Source organism: Ovis canadensis, chromosome 17, assembly GCF_042477335.2.
Source record: "Ovis canadensis isolate MfBH-ARS-UI-01 breed Bighorn chromosome 17, ARS-UI_OviCan_v2, whole genome shotgun sequence".
NCBI lineage: Eukaryota > Metazoa > Chordata > Mammalia > Artiodactyla > Bovidae > Ovis > Ovis canadensis.
Genome location: NC_091261.1, coordinates 62304811 through 62327449, shown reverse-complemented (window position 1 = coordinate 62327449; position 22639 = coordinate 62304811). Strand labels below are relative to the sequence as shown.

General features: G+C 41.7%; 1 protein-coding gene across 1 annotated transcript in view; it reads left to right on the top strand.

Annotated features, from left to right (window-relative positions):
* The window catches only part of DNAH10 (dynein axonemal heavy chain 10), a 166163-nt gene that overhangs the window by 9800 nt on the left and 133724 nt on the right, over window positions 1-22639 (top strand). The window contains exons 4-8 of the mRNA XM_069557673.1: window positions 591-699; window positions 7344-7459; window positions 13153-13369; window positions 15127-15284; window positions 15971-16201. Coding sequence (XP_069413774.1) covers window positions 591-699; window positions 7344-7459; window positions 13153-13369; window positions 15127-15284; window positions 15971-16201 — 831 coding nt within the window. The remainder of the gene's footprint in view (window positions 1-590; window positions 700-7343; window positions 7460-13152; window positions 13370-15126; window positions 15285-15970; window positions 16202-22639) is intronic.

Genomic DNA, 22639 nt, shown 5'->3' with positions numbered 1-22639 from the left:
TTTGGAATGTGTAGGGTTTGGACAACCCAGGTCTGCTGGGTTAGCCCTTCACTGCACAAGCCCCAGGGAGAGTTAGGATGGAGTCATTTGGCCTGAGCTGTGCTAATTGAAATTACTCTCAGTTGCCCCACGAATATGCCTCCCTGCAAAAAACCTGAATTCAAGACTGGTTTGTTGCAATTTGTAGTCCAGAGAAGCTTGATTAGGATACTGCTCAATTCAGTTTATTCAAGTGTAGCTGCAGTGGCCAGTTGGTGGAAGAGTCAGGCTTAGAGTTCAGCATCTGAGTGAATTTTATTTTATTTTTTAAAGTTATTTTTTTATTTGGCTGCTCCAGGTCTTAGTTGCAGCATGTGGGCTTGAGTTTCCTGACCAGGGATTGAACTTGGGCCCCCTGCATTGGGAGCATGGAGTCTTAGCCACTGGACCATCAGGGAAGTCCCCCTGGATGAATTTTAGCTCATGTCTGTGGTCCACTGGGAAGTAAGTTCAGCCAGTGCATGGAGAGAGAGCTCAGGTATACACAAATGTTAGGTGATTTGGGTGCATGGGTATATCTCAGGGTGACTTTTTTGGTCCCTATGTTTCAGAAAACTGTTAAGCAAATGGTGGAAAAGACGTATCTCCAGGTGCTTTGTACTCCTGTTCCTGAGGAGTTTCTGGACCAGAATGTTTTGTTTTTTCTCAGAAATACAAAAGGTATGTTTCCAGTGGGAGTGTGTGTGAGTGTGGGTGTGCGTGCAAGTACATGTGTGTATGTCTGAGACTTTTAATTTTTACATGTTCTTGAGAAGATAGCTTTTTATCAGTACAGTCAATCCTCATTATTCACAGATTCTTTATTTATAAATTTACCAACTCGCTCAAAATTTTTGTAACCCTAAATCAGTACTTTCAGTGGTTTCATTGTCTTTGAAGGACATGTATGGAGTGGGGAAAATTTGAGTCACTAGCATGCATGGACCCAGCTGAGGTCAGGCAAGGCCATGCTCTGCCTTCTTATTGCATCAAACACTATAGATGAATGTCTTTATCGTGATCTATTTAGTGCCAGGGTTTTTTAGTTTTTGTGGGGCTTTGGCATGATTTCACTGTTTAAAATGTCTCCAAGGTGGGGTGCTGAAGCACTGGCTAGTACTCAGAGTGTAGGAAGGCTGGGATGTGCCTGATGGAGAAAACTCGTGTGTGATGTAAGCTTTGTTCACACGTGAGTGATGATGCTGTTGGCCGTGAGTCCAATGTTAGTGAATCAGCAATTATGTTCAATAAGGTGTCTGAACAGACACACACATAAGGTTGTACAGTAAGTCCCCTATGTACAAACGAGTTCTATTCCAAGAGCATGTTCGTAAGACCAATTTGTTCGTTAAGTCCAACAAGCGGGCGCAGGAGGGCCTAGAGGAGCTATCTCATGTTGAAGGTCAGGAAGGGCGGTGGTGAGGAGATACCCCTTGTCCAATGTAAGGAGCAGCAGCTGCGCTTTGCTGGAGCAGCCGTGAAGAGATACCCCACGCCAAGGTAAGAGAAACCTAAGTAAGATGGTAGGTGTTGCAAAAGGGCATCAGAGGGCAGACACACTGAAACCATACTCACAGAAAACTAGTCAATCTAATCACACTAGGACCACAGCCTTGTCTAACTCAATGAAACTAAGCCATGCGCACGGGGCAACCCAAGACGGGCGGGTCATGGTGGAGAGGTCTGACAGAATGTGGTCCACTGGAGAAGGGAATGGCAAACCACTTCAGTATTCTTGCCTTGAGAACCCCATGAACAGTATGAAAAGGCAAAATGATAGGATACTGAAAGAGGAACTCCCCAGGTCAGTAGGTGCCCAATATGCTACTAGAGATCAGTGGAGAAATAACTCCAGAAAGAATGAAGGGATGGAGCCAAAGCAAAAACAATACCCAGTTGTGGATGTGACTGGTGATAGAAGAAAGTTCCGATGCTGTAAAGAGCAATACTGCATAGGAACCTGGAATGTCAGGTCCACGAATCAAGGCAAATTGGAGGTGGTCAAACAAGAGATGGCAAGAGTGAACGTCGACATTCTAGGAATCAGCGAACTAAAATGGACTGGATGGGTGAATTTAACTCAGATGACCATTATATCTACTACTGTGGGCAGGAATCCCTCAGAAGAAATGGAGTAGCCATCATGGTCAACAAAAGAGTCTGAAATGCAGTACTTGGATGCAATCTCAAAAACGACAGAATGATCTCTGTTCGTTTCCAAGGCAAACCATTCAATATCACAGTAATCCAAGTCTATGCCCCAACCAGGAATGCTGAAGAAGCTGAAGTTGAATGGTTCCATGAAGACCTACAAGACCTTTTAGAACTAACACCCAAAAAAGATGTCCTTTTCATTATAGGGGACTGGAATGCAAAAGTAGGAAGTCAGGAAACACCTGGAGTAACAGGCAAATTTGGCCTTGGAATGCGGAATGAAGCAGGGCAAAGACTAATAGAGTTTTGCCAAGAAAATGCGCTGGTCATAGCAAACACCCTCTTCCAACAACACAAGACAAGACTCTACACGTGGACATCCCCAGATGGTCAACACCGAAATCAGATTGATTATATTCTTTGCAACCAAAGATGGAGAAGCTCTATACAGTCAACAAAAACAAGACCGGGAGCTGACTGTGGCTCAGATCATGAACTCCTTATTACCAAATTCAGACTTAAATTGAAGAAAGTAGGGAAAACTGCTAGACCATTCAGGTATAACCTAAATCGAATCCCTTATGATTATACAGTGGAAGTGAGAAATAGATTTAAGGGACTAGATCTGGTAGATAGAGTGCCTGATGAACTATGGAATGAGGTTTGTGACACTGTACAGGAGACAGGGATCAAGACCATCCCCATGGAAAAGAAATGCAAAAAAGCAAAATGGCTGTCTGGGGAGGCCTTACAAATAGCTGTGAAAAGAAGAGAGGCGAAAAGCAAAGGAGAAAAGGAAAGATATAAGCATCTGAATGCAGAGTTCCAGAGAATAGCAAGAAGAGATAAGAAAGCCTTCTTCAGCGATCAATGCAAATATAGAGGAAAACAACAGAATGGGAAAGATTAGAGATCTTTTCAAGAAAATTAGAGATACCAAGGCAACATTTCATGCAAAGATGGGCTCGATAAAGGACAGAAATGGTATGGACCTAACAGAAGCAGAAGATATTAAGAAGAGGTGGCAAGAATACACAGAAGAACTGTACAAAAAAGATCTTCATGACCCAGATAATCACAATGGTGTGATCACTCATCTAGAGCCAGACATCCTGGAATGCGAAGTCAAGTGGGCCTTAGAAAGCATCACTATGAACAAAGCTAGTGGAGGTGATGGAATTCCAGTTGAGCTATTTCAAATCCTGAAAGATGATGCTGTGAAAGTGGTGCACTCAATATGCCAGCAAATTTGGAAAACTCAGCAGTGGCCACAGGACTGGAAAAGGTCAGTTTTCATTCCAATCCCAAAGAAAGGCAATGCCAAAGAATGCTCAAACTACCACACAAGTGCACTCATCTCACATGCTAGTAACTGCTAAGTCACTTCAGTCGTGTCTGACTCTGTGCGACCCCATAGATGGCAGCCCACCAGGCTCCCCCATCCCTGGAATTCTCCAGGCAAGAACACTGGAGTGGGTTGCCATTTCCTTCTCCAATGCATGAAAGTGAAAAGTGAAAATGAAGTCGCTCAGTCGTGTCCGACCCTCAGTGACACCGTGGACTGCAGCCTACCAGGCTCCTCCGTCCATGGGATTTTCCAGGCAAGAGTACTGGAGTGGGGTGCCAATGCTAGTAAAGTAATGCTCAAAATTCTCCAAGCCAGGCTTCAGCAATATGTGAACCGTGAACTTCCTGATGTTCAAGCTGGTTTTAGAAAAGGCAGAGGAACCGGAGATCAAATTGCCAACATCCGCTGGATCCTGGAAAAAGCAAGAGAGTTCCAGAAAAACATCTATTTCTGCTTTATTGACTATGCCAAAGCCTTTGACTGTGTGGATCACAATAGACTGTGGAAAATTCTGAAAGAGATGGGAATACCAGACCACCTGACCTGCCTCTTGAGAAATCTGTATGCAGGTCAGGAAGCATCAATAACCTCAGATATGCAGATGACACCACCCTTATGGTAGAAAGTGAAGAGGAGCTAAAAAGCTTCTTGATGAAAGTGAAAGTGGAGAGTGAAAAAGTTGGCTTAATGCTCAACATTCAGAAAACTAAGATCATGGCATCCGGTCCCATCACTTCATGGGAAATAGATGGGGAAACAGTGGAAACAGTGTCAGACTTTATTTTTTGGGGCTCCAAAATCACTGCAGATGGTGACTGCAGCCATGAAATTGAAAGACGCTTACTCCTTGGAAGAGAAGTTATGACCAACCTAGATAGCATATTCAAAAGCAGAGACATTACTTTGCCGACTAAGGTCTGTCTAGTCAAGGCTATGGTTTTTCCGGTGGTCATGTATGGATGTGAGAGTTGGACTGTGAAGAAGGCTGAGCACCGAAGAATTGATGCTTTTGGTTTTTTTTTTTTTTTAAGCTAAGTAATTTCTCTTTCTTTTTTTTCTTTTTTTTTAAATTTTTATTTATTTTTTCTTTATTTTTTTTTAATTTTAAAATCTTTAATTCTTACATGCGTTCCCAAACATGACCCCCCCTCCCACCTCCCTCCCCACAACATCTCTCTGGGTCATCCCCATGCACCAGCCCCAAGCATGCTGCACCCTACGTCAGACACGGACTGGCGATTCAATTCTTACATGATAGTATACATGTTAGAATTCCCATTCTCCCAAATCATCCCACCCTCTCCCTCTCCCTCTGAGTCCAAAAGTCCGTTATACACATCTGCTTTTGAACTGTGGTGTTGGAGAAGACTCTTGAGAGTCCCTTGGACTGCAAGGAGATCCAACCAGTCCATTCTGAAGGAGATCAGCCTTGATATTTCTTTGGAAGGAATGATGCTAAAGCTGAAACTCCAGTACTTTGGCCACCTCATGCAAAGAGTTGACTCATTGGAAAAGACTCTGATGCTGGGAGGGATTGGGGGCAGGAGGAGAAGGGGACGACCAAGGATGAGATGCCTGGATGGCATCACTGACTCAATGGACATGAGTTTGAGTGAACTCCGGGAGATGGTGATGGACAGGGAGGCCTGGCGTGCTGCGATTCATGGGGTCGCAGAGTCGGACACGACTGAGCGACTGAACTGAGCTGAACTGGAGTCCAACAAATTTAGCCTAGGTACCCAACTGACATGATCAGCTATGTAATACTGTGCTGAGATAGGTTTATAATACTTTTCAAACAAATAAGACATAAAAAGACAAACAAAAAATTAAAAAAATTCAATCTTATAGGACCTTGAATAGTATAGTACTACAGCTGGCATACAGGAGCTGGCATTGAGTGAAGAGGCAAGAAGAGTTACTGATGGAGGAGGGAGAGGGGTTGGGAGATGGTAGAGCTGAAGGTTCGTTAGCAATATAGGAGATGGAGGATAAGCTGGAATTTTACTCACACCTGACGTTGATGGGACAGGTTCTTGTTTCTTGCTGGATTCAATCCTATCTATCCTCTTGAAAAAAGGATCCAGTGATGTTTGGGTAGTACTGTATCAGCTATATCACCCATGCTTTTTTTCATGCTTGCTTCTGGACATCCTGGGCTTGAAATAAAGATACAGTTCGACTGTCCACTATACAGTACACTATAGTGAAGTACGCAGCACACACGATGTTGCTTTTCTTTTCTTTTTTTGAACACTGATGGCCCTTTGGATCACGACCTCCTGCTAAGTTCTGAGTTTCTGTACTTTGCTCTTCCCAAATGAGAGGGAACATAACAAGGAGGAAAGATGACCAGCAGAGGCTTAGCATTAAATAGTTCTTGTTTGAGGAGGGGCCAATCTCAGCACAGTGCTTCCCTATTTAACAATAATCACAAGCAGGAACAATAATCAGCCTTGGCCAGAGGGTATGGAATTTACCCCAATTTATTACTATTTACTCTCATCATATATATATATATATATATATATTTTTTTTTTTACAGGTATCTTTCATTGATGTCAAGCTTTCTTTTTCACACTTGGCTTTTACATAATTTCCCTTTAAAATAAATTTATTTCAGTAAAGAAGCGTTTGATAGAAACCTATCAGGCAAAGAATAGTGTGCACATCTATACAGATGCAGGGAAAGGCATGCAGACTGAAGCTTGTGGTGTGTCCCAGTAAGACTCAGGGAATTGTCCCAGGGCAATTTGAAGTGTTTACAGAGCTGATTGGTGGTGATTAATTTTTTGGTGGGGTGGGGTGGGGTGGGGTGTAGTCGAGGGAGAGGGTGGGAGCGAATACGCATCAAAGAAAACCTGGCCGATTCCATGGTGACTCAGTGGTAAGGAATCTTTCTGCCAGTGCAGGAGGCGTGAGTTCGACCCCTGGCCTGGGAAGGTCCCACATGCCGCGGAGCAATTAAGCCTGTGTGCCACAACTCCTGAGCCTGTGCTCTAGAGCCCAGGAGCCCCAAGTATTGAGCCCACGTGCCTCAACTACTGAAACCTGCATGCCCTAGAGCCCATACTCCGTATAAGAGGAGCCCCCACAACAAGAAGCACCAAAGGTAGAGAGCAGCCCCCTGCTCGTTGAAGCTAGAGAAAAGCCTGTGTAGCAACAAAGACCCAGCACAGCCAAAAATAAGTGAATAAATAAAAGAAAACCCGGTCAAGAGACTGTTTCCAAAAGTAATTAGCCTCCAATTAAAATAAACTTAAATTTAAAAAAATTTACATTATAAAAAAAAAAATCCATGACTTGGGAATTCCCTGGCAATCCAGTGGTTAGGACTTGACGCTCTTACTGCTGGGGCCCAGGTTCAATCCCTGGTCGGGGAACTAAGATCCCACAAACTGTGCAGTGGGGCCTAAAAAACCAAAAACAACAACGCTGGTCCCCCACCCTCGGCCCCCGAATGCTGTGACTTGAAAGGTACTTTGGTGATGAACTGGGGAGGGTTACTGGGAGTGGAGAAACAGACCAAGCAAAGAGTTCATCAAATGTTGCTAGAAAACCCAAAGTGTTTCTCTCCTTGTCAGGCTGTACACACTCCAACCAGATCAGTTCATCCACGTGGCCCTCAGGTGCCTCTTGTGTGAACCTCTGAACCACTGTGTGCCCCTCAGCATTTGTTTGTTTCCCAATGAGCACTTATTCTGATCTGTGCCTGGATCATTCCTTTGTATTATTGGAAGAGGAGCTGGTTCCCACACGCTTGGAAATGTTAGCTGTGTCCACCTCCCTCCTCATCTCACTCCCCAAATCTGTTCCTGTCTAGAGACCATCTCTGAGGCAACTGACATGAAGGAAGCTATGGAAATTATGCCCGAAACGCTGGAGTATGGGATTATAAATTCGCATGTGCTTGCTTTCCTGAGGGATGTTATATCTCAGGTAAATATGGGTGGAAAAAAGAATCTCAGCAGTTTTTACAAGTAAGGCCATCTGGGAATTCCCTGGTGTAAATCTGGGAATTCCAGTGGTTAGGACTTGGCACTTTGACTGTCAAGGGCGTGAGTTCAGTCCCCAGTCAGGGAACTAAGATCCCACAAGCCGAGCAGCTCAGCCAAAAAAATAATGAAAAGAGTAAGGCCAGTTGATTCATTGATTCCATAAAGAGGTGGTTGGCAACTCTTAGGTTCCAGACACTGTCATGGGGTTTGTTGGTGGATCTGTGAGCAGGACAGATGACATCCTTGTGTTCTGGCTTATACTAGTGGAAAGACACCAAACATCAACACAAAACCAGGAAACTCTCAGGTAGTGATGGCTGGCTTGAGGAAACGAAATCCTAGCAATGTGATAGAGAGGGCTTCCTCAGTGACTCAGTGGTAGACGCTGCCTGCCAATGCAGGAAATGCGGGCTTGATCCCTGGGTCAGGAAGATCCCCTGGAGGAGGTCATGGCAACCCACTCCAGTATTCTTGCCTGGAGAATTCCACGGACAGAGGAGCCTGGTGGGCTACAGCCCATGAGGTTAGAGAGTCAGACACGACTTAGAGACTAGACACCAACAGCAACATAATAGAAATGGCCTGTGTGAGTACGTGTGTGTTCAGGGGATGGCGGTTAGGGAGACCTTGCTGGAGAGGTGACATCGGACTTTTAGACAACCAATTAAAAAAGCCCATAAGCAGGCTAATTCACTAATGATAACCTATTAGGAAAATGTAATAGAGTGGGAGTGAGGTGGTCAGGAAAGACCCCCTCTGAAGCAGTGATACTGAATTGAGAGGTGGATGAGGTGAAGGCAACAGACAAGTGAGGGTCTGGAGGAAGAGGATCCTGGGCAGAGGAAACAGCATGTGCAAAGGTCCTGAGGCGGGAGCAGACTCTGTTTAGTCTACAAACAGAAGGATGAGCAGTGCAGCTGGAGCATAGTGAGTGAAGTCTGGAAAGGAAAGTAGGTTTGAAGCATATGAATAAAATGATCTGGTTTGCATTTTTCTTCTCATCATTGTGTGTATAACATATTGCAGAGGCAAGAGCTTAAGGGACCAGTAGATCTAATAGCAGGCTATGGAAGCGTCTGAATGCTGGATGATAGTTGTTTAGGCTCCAGAGTTCAATCAGGGGAGGGAGTGGGAAGCAGACAGCATCAAGAATACATTAGGGATGAAGCCAACAGGACTTGCTGATGATTTGGATATGGAGGTTTAGGAAAGGAGCATCAAGAATGACTCCTAGGATTTGAGTTTGAGCAACCAGGGGGATATTAGGGTCATTACTGAGATGGGGGGAATGGAAGGATCTGGAGAAAAAACAAAAACCCAGACTCTGTTTTGCACATATTAAGCTTGAGATACCTTTTAGACATCCAAGATGAGGTGTGAGGCAGGATGAATGTCTAGAGATCAAGGGAGAACTCAAGGGATTCCAAATATATATTTTTTTATTCTATCTTTTTTTTTGGCCATGCCAAAGCACCTTAGTTCCCTGAGCAGGGATTGAATCCAAGCCCCCTGCTTTGGGAGTGTGGAGTCTCCACCACTGGACCATCAGGGAAATCCTTCCAGCAAGTTTTTATTGAGCACCTACTGTATCCCATAGCAGTGATCACCATAGTCAAGGTCTGTATCTCACGGACCTTACATCCTAGTCAGGAAAGTTCACATTAAGTGAGATCACTGAGAAAATATACAGTATGTTAGACCATGATAGGAGTTAAGGAGAAAGGCAAAGCTGGGAAGGGGGTTAGGAAATGTTGGCAGGTGGTAAAGATAGGACTTTAGAAATACTGGACAGGGTAACCAGGAAGACTTCAGTGTTCTCTTTTGCTGGGACTCTTGCAGTTCCCTCCTGATAGATTTCCCAGCTTCTGCTCATGACCCTATACTATATTCTTCACATATCAACCAGAAAGATTCTTTAAAATATGGGAGACACCGACATGTTGTTGCTGTTATTTGTACTATCGCAATTCAGTTCAGTTGCTCAGTCGTGTCTGACTCTTTGTGACCCCATGGACTGCAGCATGCCAGGCTTTGTCCATCATCAACTCCCGGAGCTTACTCAAACTCACGTCCATTGAGTCGGTGATGCCATCCAACCATCTCATTCTCTGTCGTCCCCTTCTCCTCCTGCCTTCAATCTTTCCAAGCATCAGGGTCTTTTCCAATGAGTCAGTTCTTCACATCAGGTGGCCAAAGTATTGGAGTTTCAGCGTCAGCATCAGTCCTTCCAATGAATGTTCAGGATTGATCTCCTTTAGGATGGACTGGTTCGATCTCCTCGCAGTCCAAGGGACTCTCAAGAGTATTCTTCAACACCACGGTTAAAAAGCATCAATTCTTTGGCACTCAGCTTTCTTTATGGTCCAACTCTCACATACTGGAAAAACAATAGCTTTGAGTAGATGGACCTTTGTTGGCAAAGTAATGTCTCTGCTTTTTAATATTCTGTCTAAGTTGGTCATATCTTTTCTTCCAAGGAGCAAGCGTCTTTTCTTGCTTCGTGATTTTGGAGCCCGAAAAAATACTCTCTCACTTTTTCCACTGTTTCCCCATCTATTTGCCATGAAGTGATGGGACCAGATGCCATGATCTTAGTTTTCTGAATGTTGAGTTTTAAGCCAGCTTTTTCACTCTCTTTCACTTTCGTCAAGAGGCTCTTTAGTTCTTCACTTTCTGCCATAAGGGTGATGTCATCTGCGCATCTGAGGTTACTGATATTTCTCCTGGCAATCTTGATTCCAGCTTGCACTTCATCCAGCCTGGCATTTCTCATGATGTACTCTGCATATAAGTTAAATAAGTGGGGTGACAATAATGCAGCCTTGATGTACTCCTTTCCCAATTTGGAACCAGTCTGTTGTTCCATGTCCAGTTCTAACTGTTGTTTCTTGACCTGCATACAGATTTCTCAGGAGGCAGGTCAGGTGGTCTGGTATGCTCATCTCTTGAAGAATTTTCCACAGTTTGTTGTGATCCACACAGTCAAAGGCTTTGGTGTTGACAATAAAGCAGAAGTAGATGTTTTTCTGGAATTCTCTTGCTTTTCTATGATCCAATGAGTGTTGGCAATTTGATCTCTGGTTCCTCTGCCTTTTCTAAATCCACCTTGAACACCTGCAAGTTCACGTACTGCTGAAGCCTGGCTTGGAGAATTTTGAGCATTACTTTGCTAGCGTGTGAGATGAGTGCCAGTTGTGTGATAGTTTGAACATTCTTTGGCATTGCCCTTCTTTGGGATTGGAATGAAAACTGGCTTTTTCCAGTCCTGTGGCCACTGCTGAGTTTTCCGAATTTGCTGACATGTAGAGTGCAGCACTTTCACAGCATCATCTTTTTGGATTTGAAATAGCTCAACTGGAATTCCTCCACTAGCTTTGTTCATAGTGATGCTTCCTAAGGCCCACTTGACTTCACATTCCAGGATGTCTGGCTCTAGGTGAGTGATCACACCATCGTGATTATCTGAGTCATGAGCATCTTTTTGTATAATTCTTCTGTGTATTTTTGCCACCTCTTCTTAATATCTTCTGCTTCTGTTAGGTCCATACCATTTCTGTCCTTTATTGTGCCCATCTTTGCATGAAATGTTGCCTTGGTATCTCTAATTTTCTTGAAGAGATCTCTAGTCTTTCCCATTCTATTGTTTTCCTCTATTTCTTTGCACTGATCACTGAAGAGTGCTTTCTTATCTCTCCTTGCTATTCTTTGGGACTCTGCATTCAGATGGGTATATCTTTCCTTTTCTCCTTTGCTTTTTGCTTCTCTTCTTTTCACAGCTACTTGTAAGGCCCCCTCAGACAACCATTTTGCCTTTTTACATTTCTTTTTCTTAGCGATGGTCTTGATTCCTGTCTCCTGTACAATATCACAAACTTCTGTCCATAGTTCCTCAGGCACTCTGTCTATCAGATCTAATCCCTTGAATCTGTCTCTCACTTTCATTGTATAATCATAAGGGATTTGATTTAGGTCATACCTGAATGATTTCCCCTACTTTCTTCAATTTAAGTCTGAATTTGGCAATAAGGAGTTCATGATCTGAGCCACAGTCAGCTCCCGGTCTTGTTTTTGTTGACTGTATAGAGCTTCTCCATCTTTGGCTGCAAAGAATATAATCAATCTGATTTCAGTATTAACCATCTGGGGATGTCCATGTGTAGAGCCTTCTCTTGTGTTGTTGGAAGAGGGTGTTTGCTATGAGCAGTGCGTTCTCTCGGCAAAACTCTATTAGTCTTTGTGCTGCTTCATTCTGTACCAAAGCCAAATTTGCCTGTTACCCCAGGTATCTCTTGACTTCCTACATTTGCATTCCAGTCCCCTATGATGAAGAGGATATCTTTTGGGGGTGTTAGTTCTAGAAGGTCTTGTAGGTCTTCATAGAACCATTCAACCTCATCTTCTTCAGCATTACTGGTTGAGGCATAGACTCGGATTACTATGATATTGAATAGTTTGCCTTGAAAACAGACAGAGATCATTTTGTCATTTTTGAGATTGCATCCAAGTACTGCATTTCAGACCCTTTTGTTAATTATAAGGGCTACACTTATAACTTCTTATAAGGGATTCTTATAAGAATTCCTATAAGGGATTCTTATTTCATTTCTTATAAGGGATTCTTGCTGGCAGTGGTATAAATAATGGTCATCTGAATTAAATTTGCCCATTCCAGTCCATTTAGTTCACTGATTCCTAAAATGTCTATGTTCACTCTTGCCATCTCCTATTTGATCACTTCTAATTTATCTTGATTCATGGACCTAACATTCCAGGTTCCTATGCAATATTGTTCTTTATAGCATCGAACTTTACTTCTATCACCGGTCACATCCACAGCTGGGTGTTGTTTTCGATTTGGCTCTGTCTCTTCATTCTTTCTGGAGTTATTTCTCCACTGATCTCCAGTAGCATACTGGGCACCTACTGACCCGGGCAGTTCATCTTTCAGTGTCATATCTTTTTGCCTTTTCATACCATTCATGGAGTTCTCAAGGCAAGACTACTGAAGTGGCTTGCCATTCCTTTTTCCAGTGGACCATGTTTTGTCTCTATTAGGGTACAAATACATTCAAAGCCAGAGGCAACTTAAATGCATGAATTATTGAATATGATGTGTGATTTGTTTCTTTTTAAAACATTTTTTATTGAGTTACAGTTGACTTAAAACATTACATTTGATTCTGTACAGCAAAGTGCCTCAGTTATATATATACATATATCCACTCTTTTTTTTAATATTCTTTCCCCATATAACTCACTACAGAGCTCTGAGCAGATTTCCCTGTGCTATGTAGTAGGTCCTTATTAGTTATCTATTTTATATATAGCAGTGCATGTATGTCAATCCCAGTCTCCCATTTTTTAAATGTATCCCTCCCCTGCTCCCTGCATTCCTCCCTGGTAACCGTAAGTTTGTTTTCTACATCTGTGACTTTTCTTCTGCTTTCAAGGGCATTTGTACTCAGCCATAAAAAAGAACAAAATAATGCCATAGGCAGCAACTTGAAATGGACCTAGAAATTGTCCTGCTGAGTGAAGCAAATCAGACAGAAAAGGCAGCTATCGTATGATATCGCATAAATGTGGAACCTATATGCGGCACAAATGATTTGATTCTTAAACTTGGCTTTTCAGGTTTTCTTGCCAGCCTTGTCCTTCAGTCAGCACAAGGATGCCAACCTGGGACTCACATCTGGAGAAGTCTTAGACTCTTTTGATTATGATATAGACCTGCCTAGCATGCCTGGGGAAGCAATAGAATATCACAGCATTCAGTTAATACGAGATGAATTTTTAATGAACATCCAGAAATTTGCAAGTAGTATTCAAAGAACAATGCAGCAACTTGAAGGTAAGGCTTCAGTTTTTCTCCTTGGTTAAGCAGGATGTTTCCATTAAGAAGAATTTACTTTTGGGCACAATGGGGGATGGAGAGGTGGGATGATCTGAGAAAGTAACATTGACACATATATGTGACCATGTGTAAAATAGAGAGCCAGTGGGAGTTTGATGTATGATGCAGGGAACCCCAAACTGGTGCTCTGTGACAACCTAGAGGTGTGGGATGAGGAGGGAGGAGAGGAGGGGTTCAAAAGAAGGGGATATATATATATACACACACACACACACAAACCTATGGCTGATTCATGTTGATGTATGACAGAGGCCATGACAATATTTTTATTATCTTATAATTAAAAAAATCCTAACAAGAAGAAGAATTAAGAGTACAGGAGATTTTTTGGTTTTAATTCATGATTGTTCTTTTTACCTGCTCCTGATGTGAAAGACACAGAGCTGGTCTTTGTAAGAAACATAAAGAAGAATGAAGAATGACAAATCCTTGTCTTCAAGGATTTTATAATCCAGGGCCCAAGGAACTATGGCAGAAAAAGTAACTTGAGATAGATATTAGGGTCCTTAGGGCTTGGAAAAGTGAGACCCTTTGGGAGAAGTGGTGAGGAAATCAAAGAGGACTTCCTGGAGGTGGCAGCATTTGACCTCATCTGAAATGATGAGGAATGCATTGGTAGGTGGAACTGGGGAGCAAGGGCATTTCAGTCAGGGAGAATGTGGACCTTTGTGAGGTTCTTTTTGCATTCATGTTGCTAAGCACTCTATGAGATTCAGTGTGCTAAGCACTCTGTATTTTCAGTCTGAAGATCTAGCCTTTTAGTATGAAAAACTCTCTTGATAATTTCCTCCACTATTTGTCTGTTTCCTTTTGCTAATATTCCTATTGGGTGTGTTCTGCTGATTCTGTTACTTATCTTTTCACTTGTGTTTTCCATCTCTTTGTCTGTGTATTCTACACAGACAAAGAGTTCCTAAAGAGTGCCTAAAGAGTTCCTCAACTTTTACCTTCACAACTTTTGATTAGACTTTCACTTATTCTGTGACTGTACCTTTTCCATAGCATTCTGTTCTTTTTTGATGGATGCTATATTGTCTCAAATCTCTAATAGTTGGAATTAAAACTCCCCCCACCCCCATCTTTTCTATTATCTCAGTGTCCTCTGAAGTCATTGTTGCTGACTTATCTTGGATTGCCTGTTTCATGCTGGAGACATTCTCGAACATCTATTGAGATCTGGTTGTTTGTTCAGTTTTCAAATTGACATTAGGTTGTAAACTCAGGAATTCTTATTAAAAAATAGCTAAATCATTTTGATGGAGCTTGATGCTGCTACGGTGATCTAATTGTCTAAAATGTTTTAGGGACTTCCCTGGTGGTCCAGTGGTTAAAAATCTTCCTTCCAATGGAGGGGATGAAGGTTTGATCCCTGGCTGGGGAAATAAGATCCCACATGCTGGGCAGGGGTGGCAACTAAGCTTGCATGCCGCAACTGCTTAGCCTACACTCTAAAGCCTGTGCGCCACAAGGAAGATTCCACGTCCTGCAACTAGAAGACCTGATGCAGCCAAATAAATAAATGAAATGTTTTAGTACATTCTAATGAAAGAAAGTGATATATAGGAATATGAGGATCATGATGTCCCAGGCTATATACTCATGTGTGGAGAGAAGATCCAGAATTGCTTTGAAGATTATTGTCTATAACCATTTCCTCCAAACTACTGACTGACTGTCCACTTTTATTCTACTAGGTGAGATCAAGTTAGAAATGCCAAGCATCAGCGTAGCGGGAGAGGTATCTGATCTGGCAGCTGACCCAGAAATAGTTGAAATTTTGGAGCAATGTGTGATAAACTGGTTGAATCAGATATCTACAGCCCTTGAGGGCCAGATGAAAAAGACACCACAGGTAACGTGTGCAGATCCCTAATCCAGTTCATGCTTGCCATCCTGAGAAAGAGCCAAGAGTCTTGGAATCTGGGTGATCTAGACTCTTTTCTTACTGTTTTGTGACCTTCTTAAAAATATTAAAACATACCTGAGATGTCATTCTTGGGCTTTCTAAGGTTAGTGTGCTACCAGATGACTCTCTGATATTGATAAAGATAATACTATATATCAGTTTTGAGCTGAAAGAAAAAAACAACAACCAGGAAATCTAACTCAGCTGGCTTAAGCAAGAAAGAGGATTTATTGGCTCATTGAAAAGTCCAGAGGGCAATGCTGGTTTCATGTACAGTTTGATCAGGACTCTGGCAATCTAGCTGGGTTTCTCTGTAAATTTCTTGGTTCTAGTCTCCTCTCTGAATGGGGTTCCTCCTCGGGCTGGTCTCCTTCATGGTGACAACTTGCAGCAGTTTCTGACTCCACATCCCCACACCACTGTGTCCAGAGAAAGATGGAGTGTCTAGCATTCCCACCTAGAGTCCTGAGATTCCCTCTGATTGGACCATCCTAGATCAGGTGTCCGCCCCTGATGTCCTTGCATGGGTTAGCTCCTAAACATAGAGCCTTTTGGAAGAGGGGCATGGATGCTGGAGGAGCAACCACAGTGTCCATTCCCCACTAATGATGATGGTTGTGTGCTCATCGCAGGGTAATGGTCCGCTGGCTGAGATTGAATTCTGGCGGGAAAGAAATGCCACCCTAAGTGCTCTGCATGAACAAACAAGGCTTCCAATAGTCAGAAAAGTCTTGGAAGTGATGAAGGAGTCAGATTCGTTGCTTGTGGCCAACTTGCAGCCCGTCTTAACTGAATTGTTCAAGTTCCACATGGAGGCTTCAGACAACGTGAGGTTTCTTTCCACAGTGGAACGTCATTTCAAGGTAGGCTGGGTGCACTGCACTTTGGAAAGTCAGCCACACAGATTTAACTTCTGTTTATTCAGCATTTAAAAAAATTGCAGTAAAATATATATAACATAATATTTATTATTGAAACCACTTGTAAGAGTAAGTTTGGTAACATTCAATACATACCCAGTGCTAGGTACCCATCGTCACCTCCTATATGCAAAACTTTTTCACTGTCCCCAACGTAAACTCTACATTGCTTAAACCACAACTCCGATTTCCCCCTAGCCCCTGGTAACCTCTATTCTAATTTCCAACTCTATGAATTTGCCTGTTCTAGGAATTTCATAGAAATGGAACCGTACCCTATTTGTCCTTCTGTGTATGGTTTATTTCACTCAACATAATGTTTTGTTTCCTTTTCTTTTTTTGTATTTGACTGCACTGGGTCTTACTTGCAGCATGTGGGATCTAGTTTCTTGATCAGGGATCAAACCCAGGTCCCCTGCTTTGGGAGCTCGGAGTCTTGGCCACTGGACCACCAGTGAAGTCCCAACATAATGTTTCACCATTCATCCATGCTATAGTATATGTCTGAATTTCATTCCTTTTTAAGGCTCAGTAATTTTCCACTGTATACACCACATTTTGCTTATCCATTCTTCTGTTGATGGACTTTTGGGTTGTTTCCCACCTTTTGGCTATTGTGAAGAATGCTGCTATGAATCTGGATGTACAGATATTTGTTTGAGTCTCTGCTTTCACTTCGTTTGAGCATATACCCAGGAGTAGAATTATTGGGTCATATGACAATTCTGTGTTTTCAAAAAAACATTTCTTTATTTACGGCTGTGTCAGGTCTTAGTTGCAGCACATGGGGGGTGGGGGGTCTTCATTGTGGCTTGTTGGCTCCTTAGTTGGGGTGCAGAGGCTAAGTTGCCCCAGTGCATGTGGGATCTTACTTCCCTGACCAGGAATGGAGCCCATGTCCCCTGCATTGAAAGGCAGACTCTTAACCACTGGACCGCTAGGGAAGTCCCAATATTTCTATATTTCACTGTCCATGAACATTTTATATGTAGCTCTTTTCCACAGTGAGCACACCATTTTATTACATTCCCACCATAAGTGTAATTTCCTTTTTCACAGTTCCTCTCCCCTCTGATTTATCATGCACACAGTACAGTATTCCAAGGCCAGGAGTCAGTATTATTGTTCTAGTGATGAGGCCAGTAAGAGTCCTGTTTGTGTGGTTGAGGGGGTGCTCTGTGTGTGGTGAAGTACTGTGAATGTGTTGACCCCAGTCCTGAATATCCCACAGCTGCATACGCAACCTCACTGAGCCTGTTTCCTTCTCTGGAAAACTGAGCTCATGAGAGAACCTACCTCGAACGGTGGCTGGAAGGTTCAAGTTAGCTTATGCATACGGAGAACATAGTATGTCAGGAGCAGCATCAGGGATCAACAGCATCAGTGCACAACAGCAGCACAAGTGGCGCCTGGATAAGGCTCTAGGTGGCCCCTGTGAGCGGTCAAACAACTGGTCGAATCCGAGGGCTTGAGGTCCAAGTGGAGTCTGCCTCTAAATTGATATTGGTGATAACGTTTCCTTGCTTGAAATTTATTTGTCATCTCTGCAGAGCAAGTGGCTTGCAAAGACCAGTGAAAGGCCAGCTTATATCACTCATGTAATTGCTTTTGTGGTTTTTTGCCATCCCTTTGTGACTCTGAAACTTACTTTTCTTTAAGTTAACTTTAGATTTATTCATATATTTTTGTGTGGGTAATATAGAGTCATCTTAATCAAGCCTGTGCAGGTATTGGTTTGATATAACAGTTATTTCTAATGTACACTAAAGTAAGTATATATTTTCTCTTTCTTAAGTTTTCAGCAAATATTTAGAAAACTAGAAATGAAGTTAATAGAAGAAATCAAGATCAGATGGTAGCAAAACATTTCATGCATTAACAATCTTGAAAGTTCCTTAGGAGTTAGGGAAAGATGGCGGAGGAATAGGACGGGAAGACCACTTTCTCCCTCACAAATTCCTCAAAAGAACATTTCAACGCCGAGCAAACTCCACAAAACAACTTCTGTAGGCTAGCAGAGGACATCAGGCAACCAAAAAAGCAGACCATTGTCTTCAAAAACAGTCGTCTATTTCTCCTCTAATTTTTATTTCTATAACCTATTATTACTATTTTTTTTAAAAAAAAGACTTTTTTTTAAGGCAAACACCATATATAGTCTTTGGATGGTTTTTGGTGGGTTTTGTTTGTTTGTTTGTTTGTTAATAATTCTTTTTTTTTCCTTTCTTCCTTTTTCCTTCTGCTTTTCTTTAATATTGTATCTTTGAAAATCCAATCTCTACTCTAGATTTTTAATCTTTGCTCTTAGGTTTTTGTTGTCAATTTTGTACATTTAAAAACCCAAACTTCACTATCCAAGTTTACCTGAGAGCGAGATTACTGGCTTGACCACTCTCTCCTCCTCTGGACTCTCCTTTTTCTCCACCAGGTGGCCTCTGTCTCTTTTCTCCCCCATCTCTTCTCTATCCAACTCTGTGAATCTCTGTGTGTTCCAGACGGTGGAGAACACCTAAGGAACTGGTTACTGGCAGGATTTGTCTCTCTCCTACTCATTCCTCTCTCTTATCCTCCTGGTCACCTCTGTCTACTTCCTCCCTCTCCTCTTCCCCGTATAAATCTGTAAATACCTCTGAGCGGTCCAGACTATAGAGCGCACATAAGGAAGTGACTACTGGCTAGCTTGCTCTCTCCTCTTTTGATCTCACCGCATCTCATTCCAGTTACCTCTAACTACCCCCTCCATCTTCTCTTCTCCTTGTAACTCAGTGAACCTCTCTGAGTGTCCCTCAATGTGGAGAAACTTTTCATCTTTAACCTAGATGTTTTATCATTGGTGCTGTATAGATGGAGAAGTCTAGAGGCTACTGTAAAAATAAAACTGAAAACCAGAAGCAGGAGGCTTAAATCCAAAGCCTGAAAACATTAGAGAACTCTTGAATTCAGGGAACATTAAGCAATAGGAGCTCATCAAATGCCTTCATACCTACACCGAAACCAAGCTCCACCCAAGGGCCAACAAGTCCCAAAACAAGACAGACCACGCAAATTCTCCAGCAACACAGGAACACTCCCCTGAGCTTCAATATACAGGCAGCTCAAAATTATCCCAAAACCTTTGATGTCTCATAACCAGTCACTCCACTGCACTCCAGAGAGAAGAAACCCAGCTCCACCCACCAAAACTCCAACACAAGCCTCCCTAACCAGGAAACCTTGACAAGCCACTGATAGAACCCCACCCAAAGTGAGGAAGCCCCATAATAAAGAGAACTCCACAAATTACCAGAATATAAAAAGGCCACCCCAAACGCAGCAATATAACCAAGATGAAGAGACAGAGGAATACTCAGCAGGTAAAGGAACAGGAGAGTTGCCCACCAAACCAAACAAAAGAGGAAGAAGTAGGGAATCTACCGGAGAAGGAATTCTGAATATTGATAGTGAAAATGATCCAAAATCTTGAAATCAAAATGGAATCACAGATAAATAGCCTAGAGACAAGGATTGAGAAGATGCAAGAAAGGTTTAACAAGGACCTAGAAGAAATAAAAAAGAGTCAAAATATAATGAATAACGCAATAAATGAGATCAGAAACACTCTGGAGGCAACAAATAGTAGAATAACAGAGGCAGAAGACAGGATTAGTGAAATAGAAGATAGAATGGTAGAAATAAATGAATCAGAGAGGAAACAAGAAAAATGAATTAAAAGAAATGAGGACAATCTCAGAGACCTCCAGGACAATATGAAACGCTCCAACACTCGAATTATAGGAGTCCCAGAAGAAGAAGACAGAAAGAAAGATCATGAGAAAATCCTTGAGGAGATAATAGTTGAAAACTTCCCTAAAATGGGGAAGGAAATAATCACCCAAGTCCAAGAAACACAGAGAGTTCCAAATAGGATAAACCCAAGGCGAAACACCCCAAGACACATATTAATCAAATTAACAAAGATCAAACACAAAGAACAAATATTAAAAGCAGCAAGGGAAAAACAACAAATAACACACAAGGGGATTCCCATAAGGATAACAGCTGATCTTTCAATAGAAACTCTTCAGGCCAGGAGGGAATGGCAAGACATACTTAAAGTGATGAAAGACAATAACCTACAGCCCAGATTACTGTACCCAGCAAGGATCTCATTCAAATACGAAGGAGAAATCAAAAGCTTTACAGACGAGCAAAAGCTGAGAGAATTCAGCACCACCAAACCAGCTCTCCAACAAATTCTAAAGGATATTCTCTAGACAGGAAACATGAAAAGGGTGTATAAACCCGAACCCAAAACAATAAAGTAAATGGTAACGGGATCATACTTATCAATAATTACCTTAAACATAAATGGGTTGAACGCCCCAACCAAAAGACAAAGACTGGACGAATGGATACAAAAACAAGATCCCTCTATATGCTGCTTACAAGAGACCCACCTCAAAACAAGGGACACATACAGACTGAAAGTGAAGGGCTGGAAAAAGATATACCACGCAAATAGAGACCAAAAGAAAGCAGGAGTGGCAATACTCATATCCGATAAAATAGACTTTAAAACAAAGGCTGTGAAAAGAGACAAAGAAGGCCACTACATAATGATCAAAGGAACAATCCAAGAAGAAGATATAACAATTATAAATATATATGCACCCAATATAGGAGCACCGCAATATGTAAGACAAATGCTAACAAGTATGAAAGGGGAAATCAACAATAACACAATAATAGTGGGAGACTTTAATACCCCACTCACACCTATGGACAGATCAACTAAACAGAAAATTAACAAAGAAACGCAAACTTTAAATGATACATTAGATCAGTTAGACCTAATTGATATATATAGGACATTTCACCCCAAAACAATGAATTTCACCTTTTTTTCAAGTGCTCATGGAACCTTCTCCAGGATAGATCACATCCTGGGCCATAAATCTAAACTTGATAAATTCAAAAAAATCGAAATCATTCCAAGCATCTTTTCTGACCATAATGCATTAAGATTAGATCTCAATTACAGGAGAAAAACTATTAAAAATGCCAACATATGGAGGTTGAACAACACACTTCTGAATAACCAACAAATCACAGAAGAAATCAAAAAAGAAATCAAAATATGCATAGAAACTAATGAAAACGAAAACACAACAACCCAAAACCTGTGGGACACTATAAAAGCAGTGCTAAGAGGAAAGTTCATAGCAATACAGGCATACCTCAAGAAACTAGAAAAAAGTCAAATAAATAACCTAACTCTACACCTAAAGCAACTAGAAAAGGAAGAAATGGAGAACCCCAGAGTTACTAGAAGGAAAGAAATCTTAAAAATTAGGGCAGAAATAAATGCAAAAGAAACAAAAGAGACCATAGCAAAAATCAACAAAGCCAAAAGCTGGTTCTTTGAAAGGTTAAATAAAATTGACAAACCATTAGCCAGACTCATCAAGAAGCAAAGAGAGAAAAATCAAATCAATAAAATTAGAAATGAAAATGGAGAGATCACAACAGACAACACAGAAATACAAAGGATCATAAGAGACTACTATCAGCAGTTGTATGCCAATAAAATGGACAATGTGGAAGAAATGGACAAATTCTTAGAAAAGTACAATTTTCCAAAACTGAACCAGGAAGAAATAGAAAATCTTAACAGACCCATCACAAGCACGGAAATTGAAACTGTAATCAGAAATCTTCCAGCAAACAAAAGCCCAGGTCCAGACGTCTTCACAGCTGAATTCTACCAAAAATTTCGAGAAGAGCTAACACCTATCCTCCTCAAACTCTTCCAGAAAACTGCAGAGGAAGGTAAACTTCCAAACTCATTCTATGAGGCCACCATCACCCTAATACCAAAACTTGACAAAGATGTCACAAAAAAAGAAAACTACAGGCCAATATCACTGATGAACATAGATGCAAAAATCCTCAACAAAATTCTAGCAATCAGAATCCAACAACACATTAAAAAGATCATACACCATGACCAAGTGGGCTTTATCCCAGGGATGCAAGGATTCTTCAATATCCGCAAATCAATCAATGTAATTCACCACATTAACAAATTGAAAAATAAAAACCATATGATTATCTCAATAGATGCAGAGAAGGCCTTTGACAAAATTCAACATCCATTTATGACAAAAACTCTCCAGAAAGCAGAAATAGAAGGAACATACCTCAACATAATAAAAGCTATATATGACAAACCCACAGCAAACATTATCCTCAATGGTGAAAAATTGAAAGCATTTCCCCTAAAGTCAGGAACAAGACAAGGGTGTCCACTTTCACCGCTACTATTCAACATAGTTCTGAAAGTTTTGGCCACAGCAATCAGAGCAGAAAAAGAAATAAAAGGAATCCAAATTGGAAAAGAAG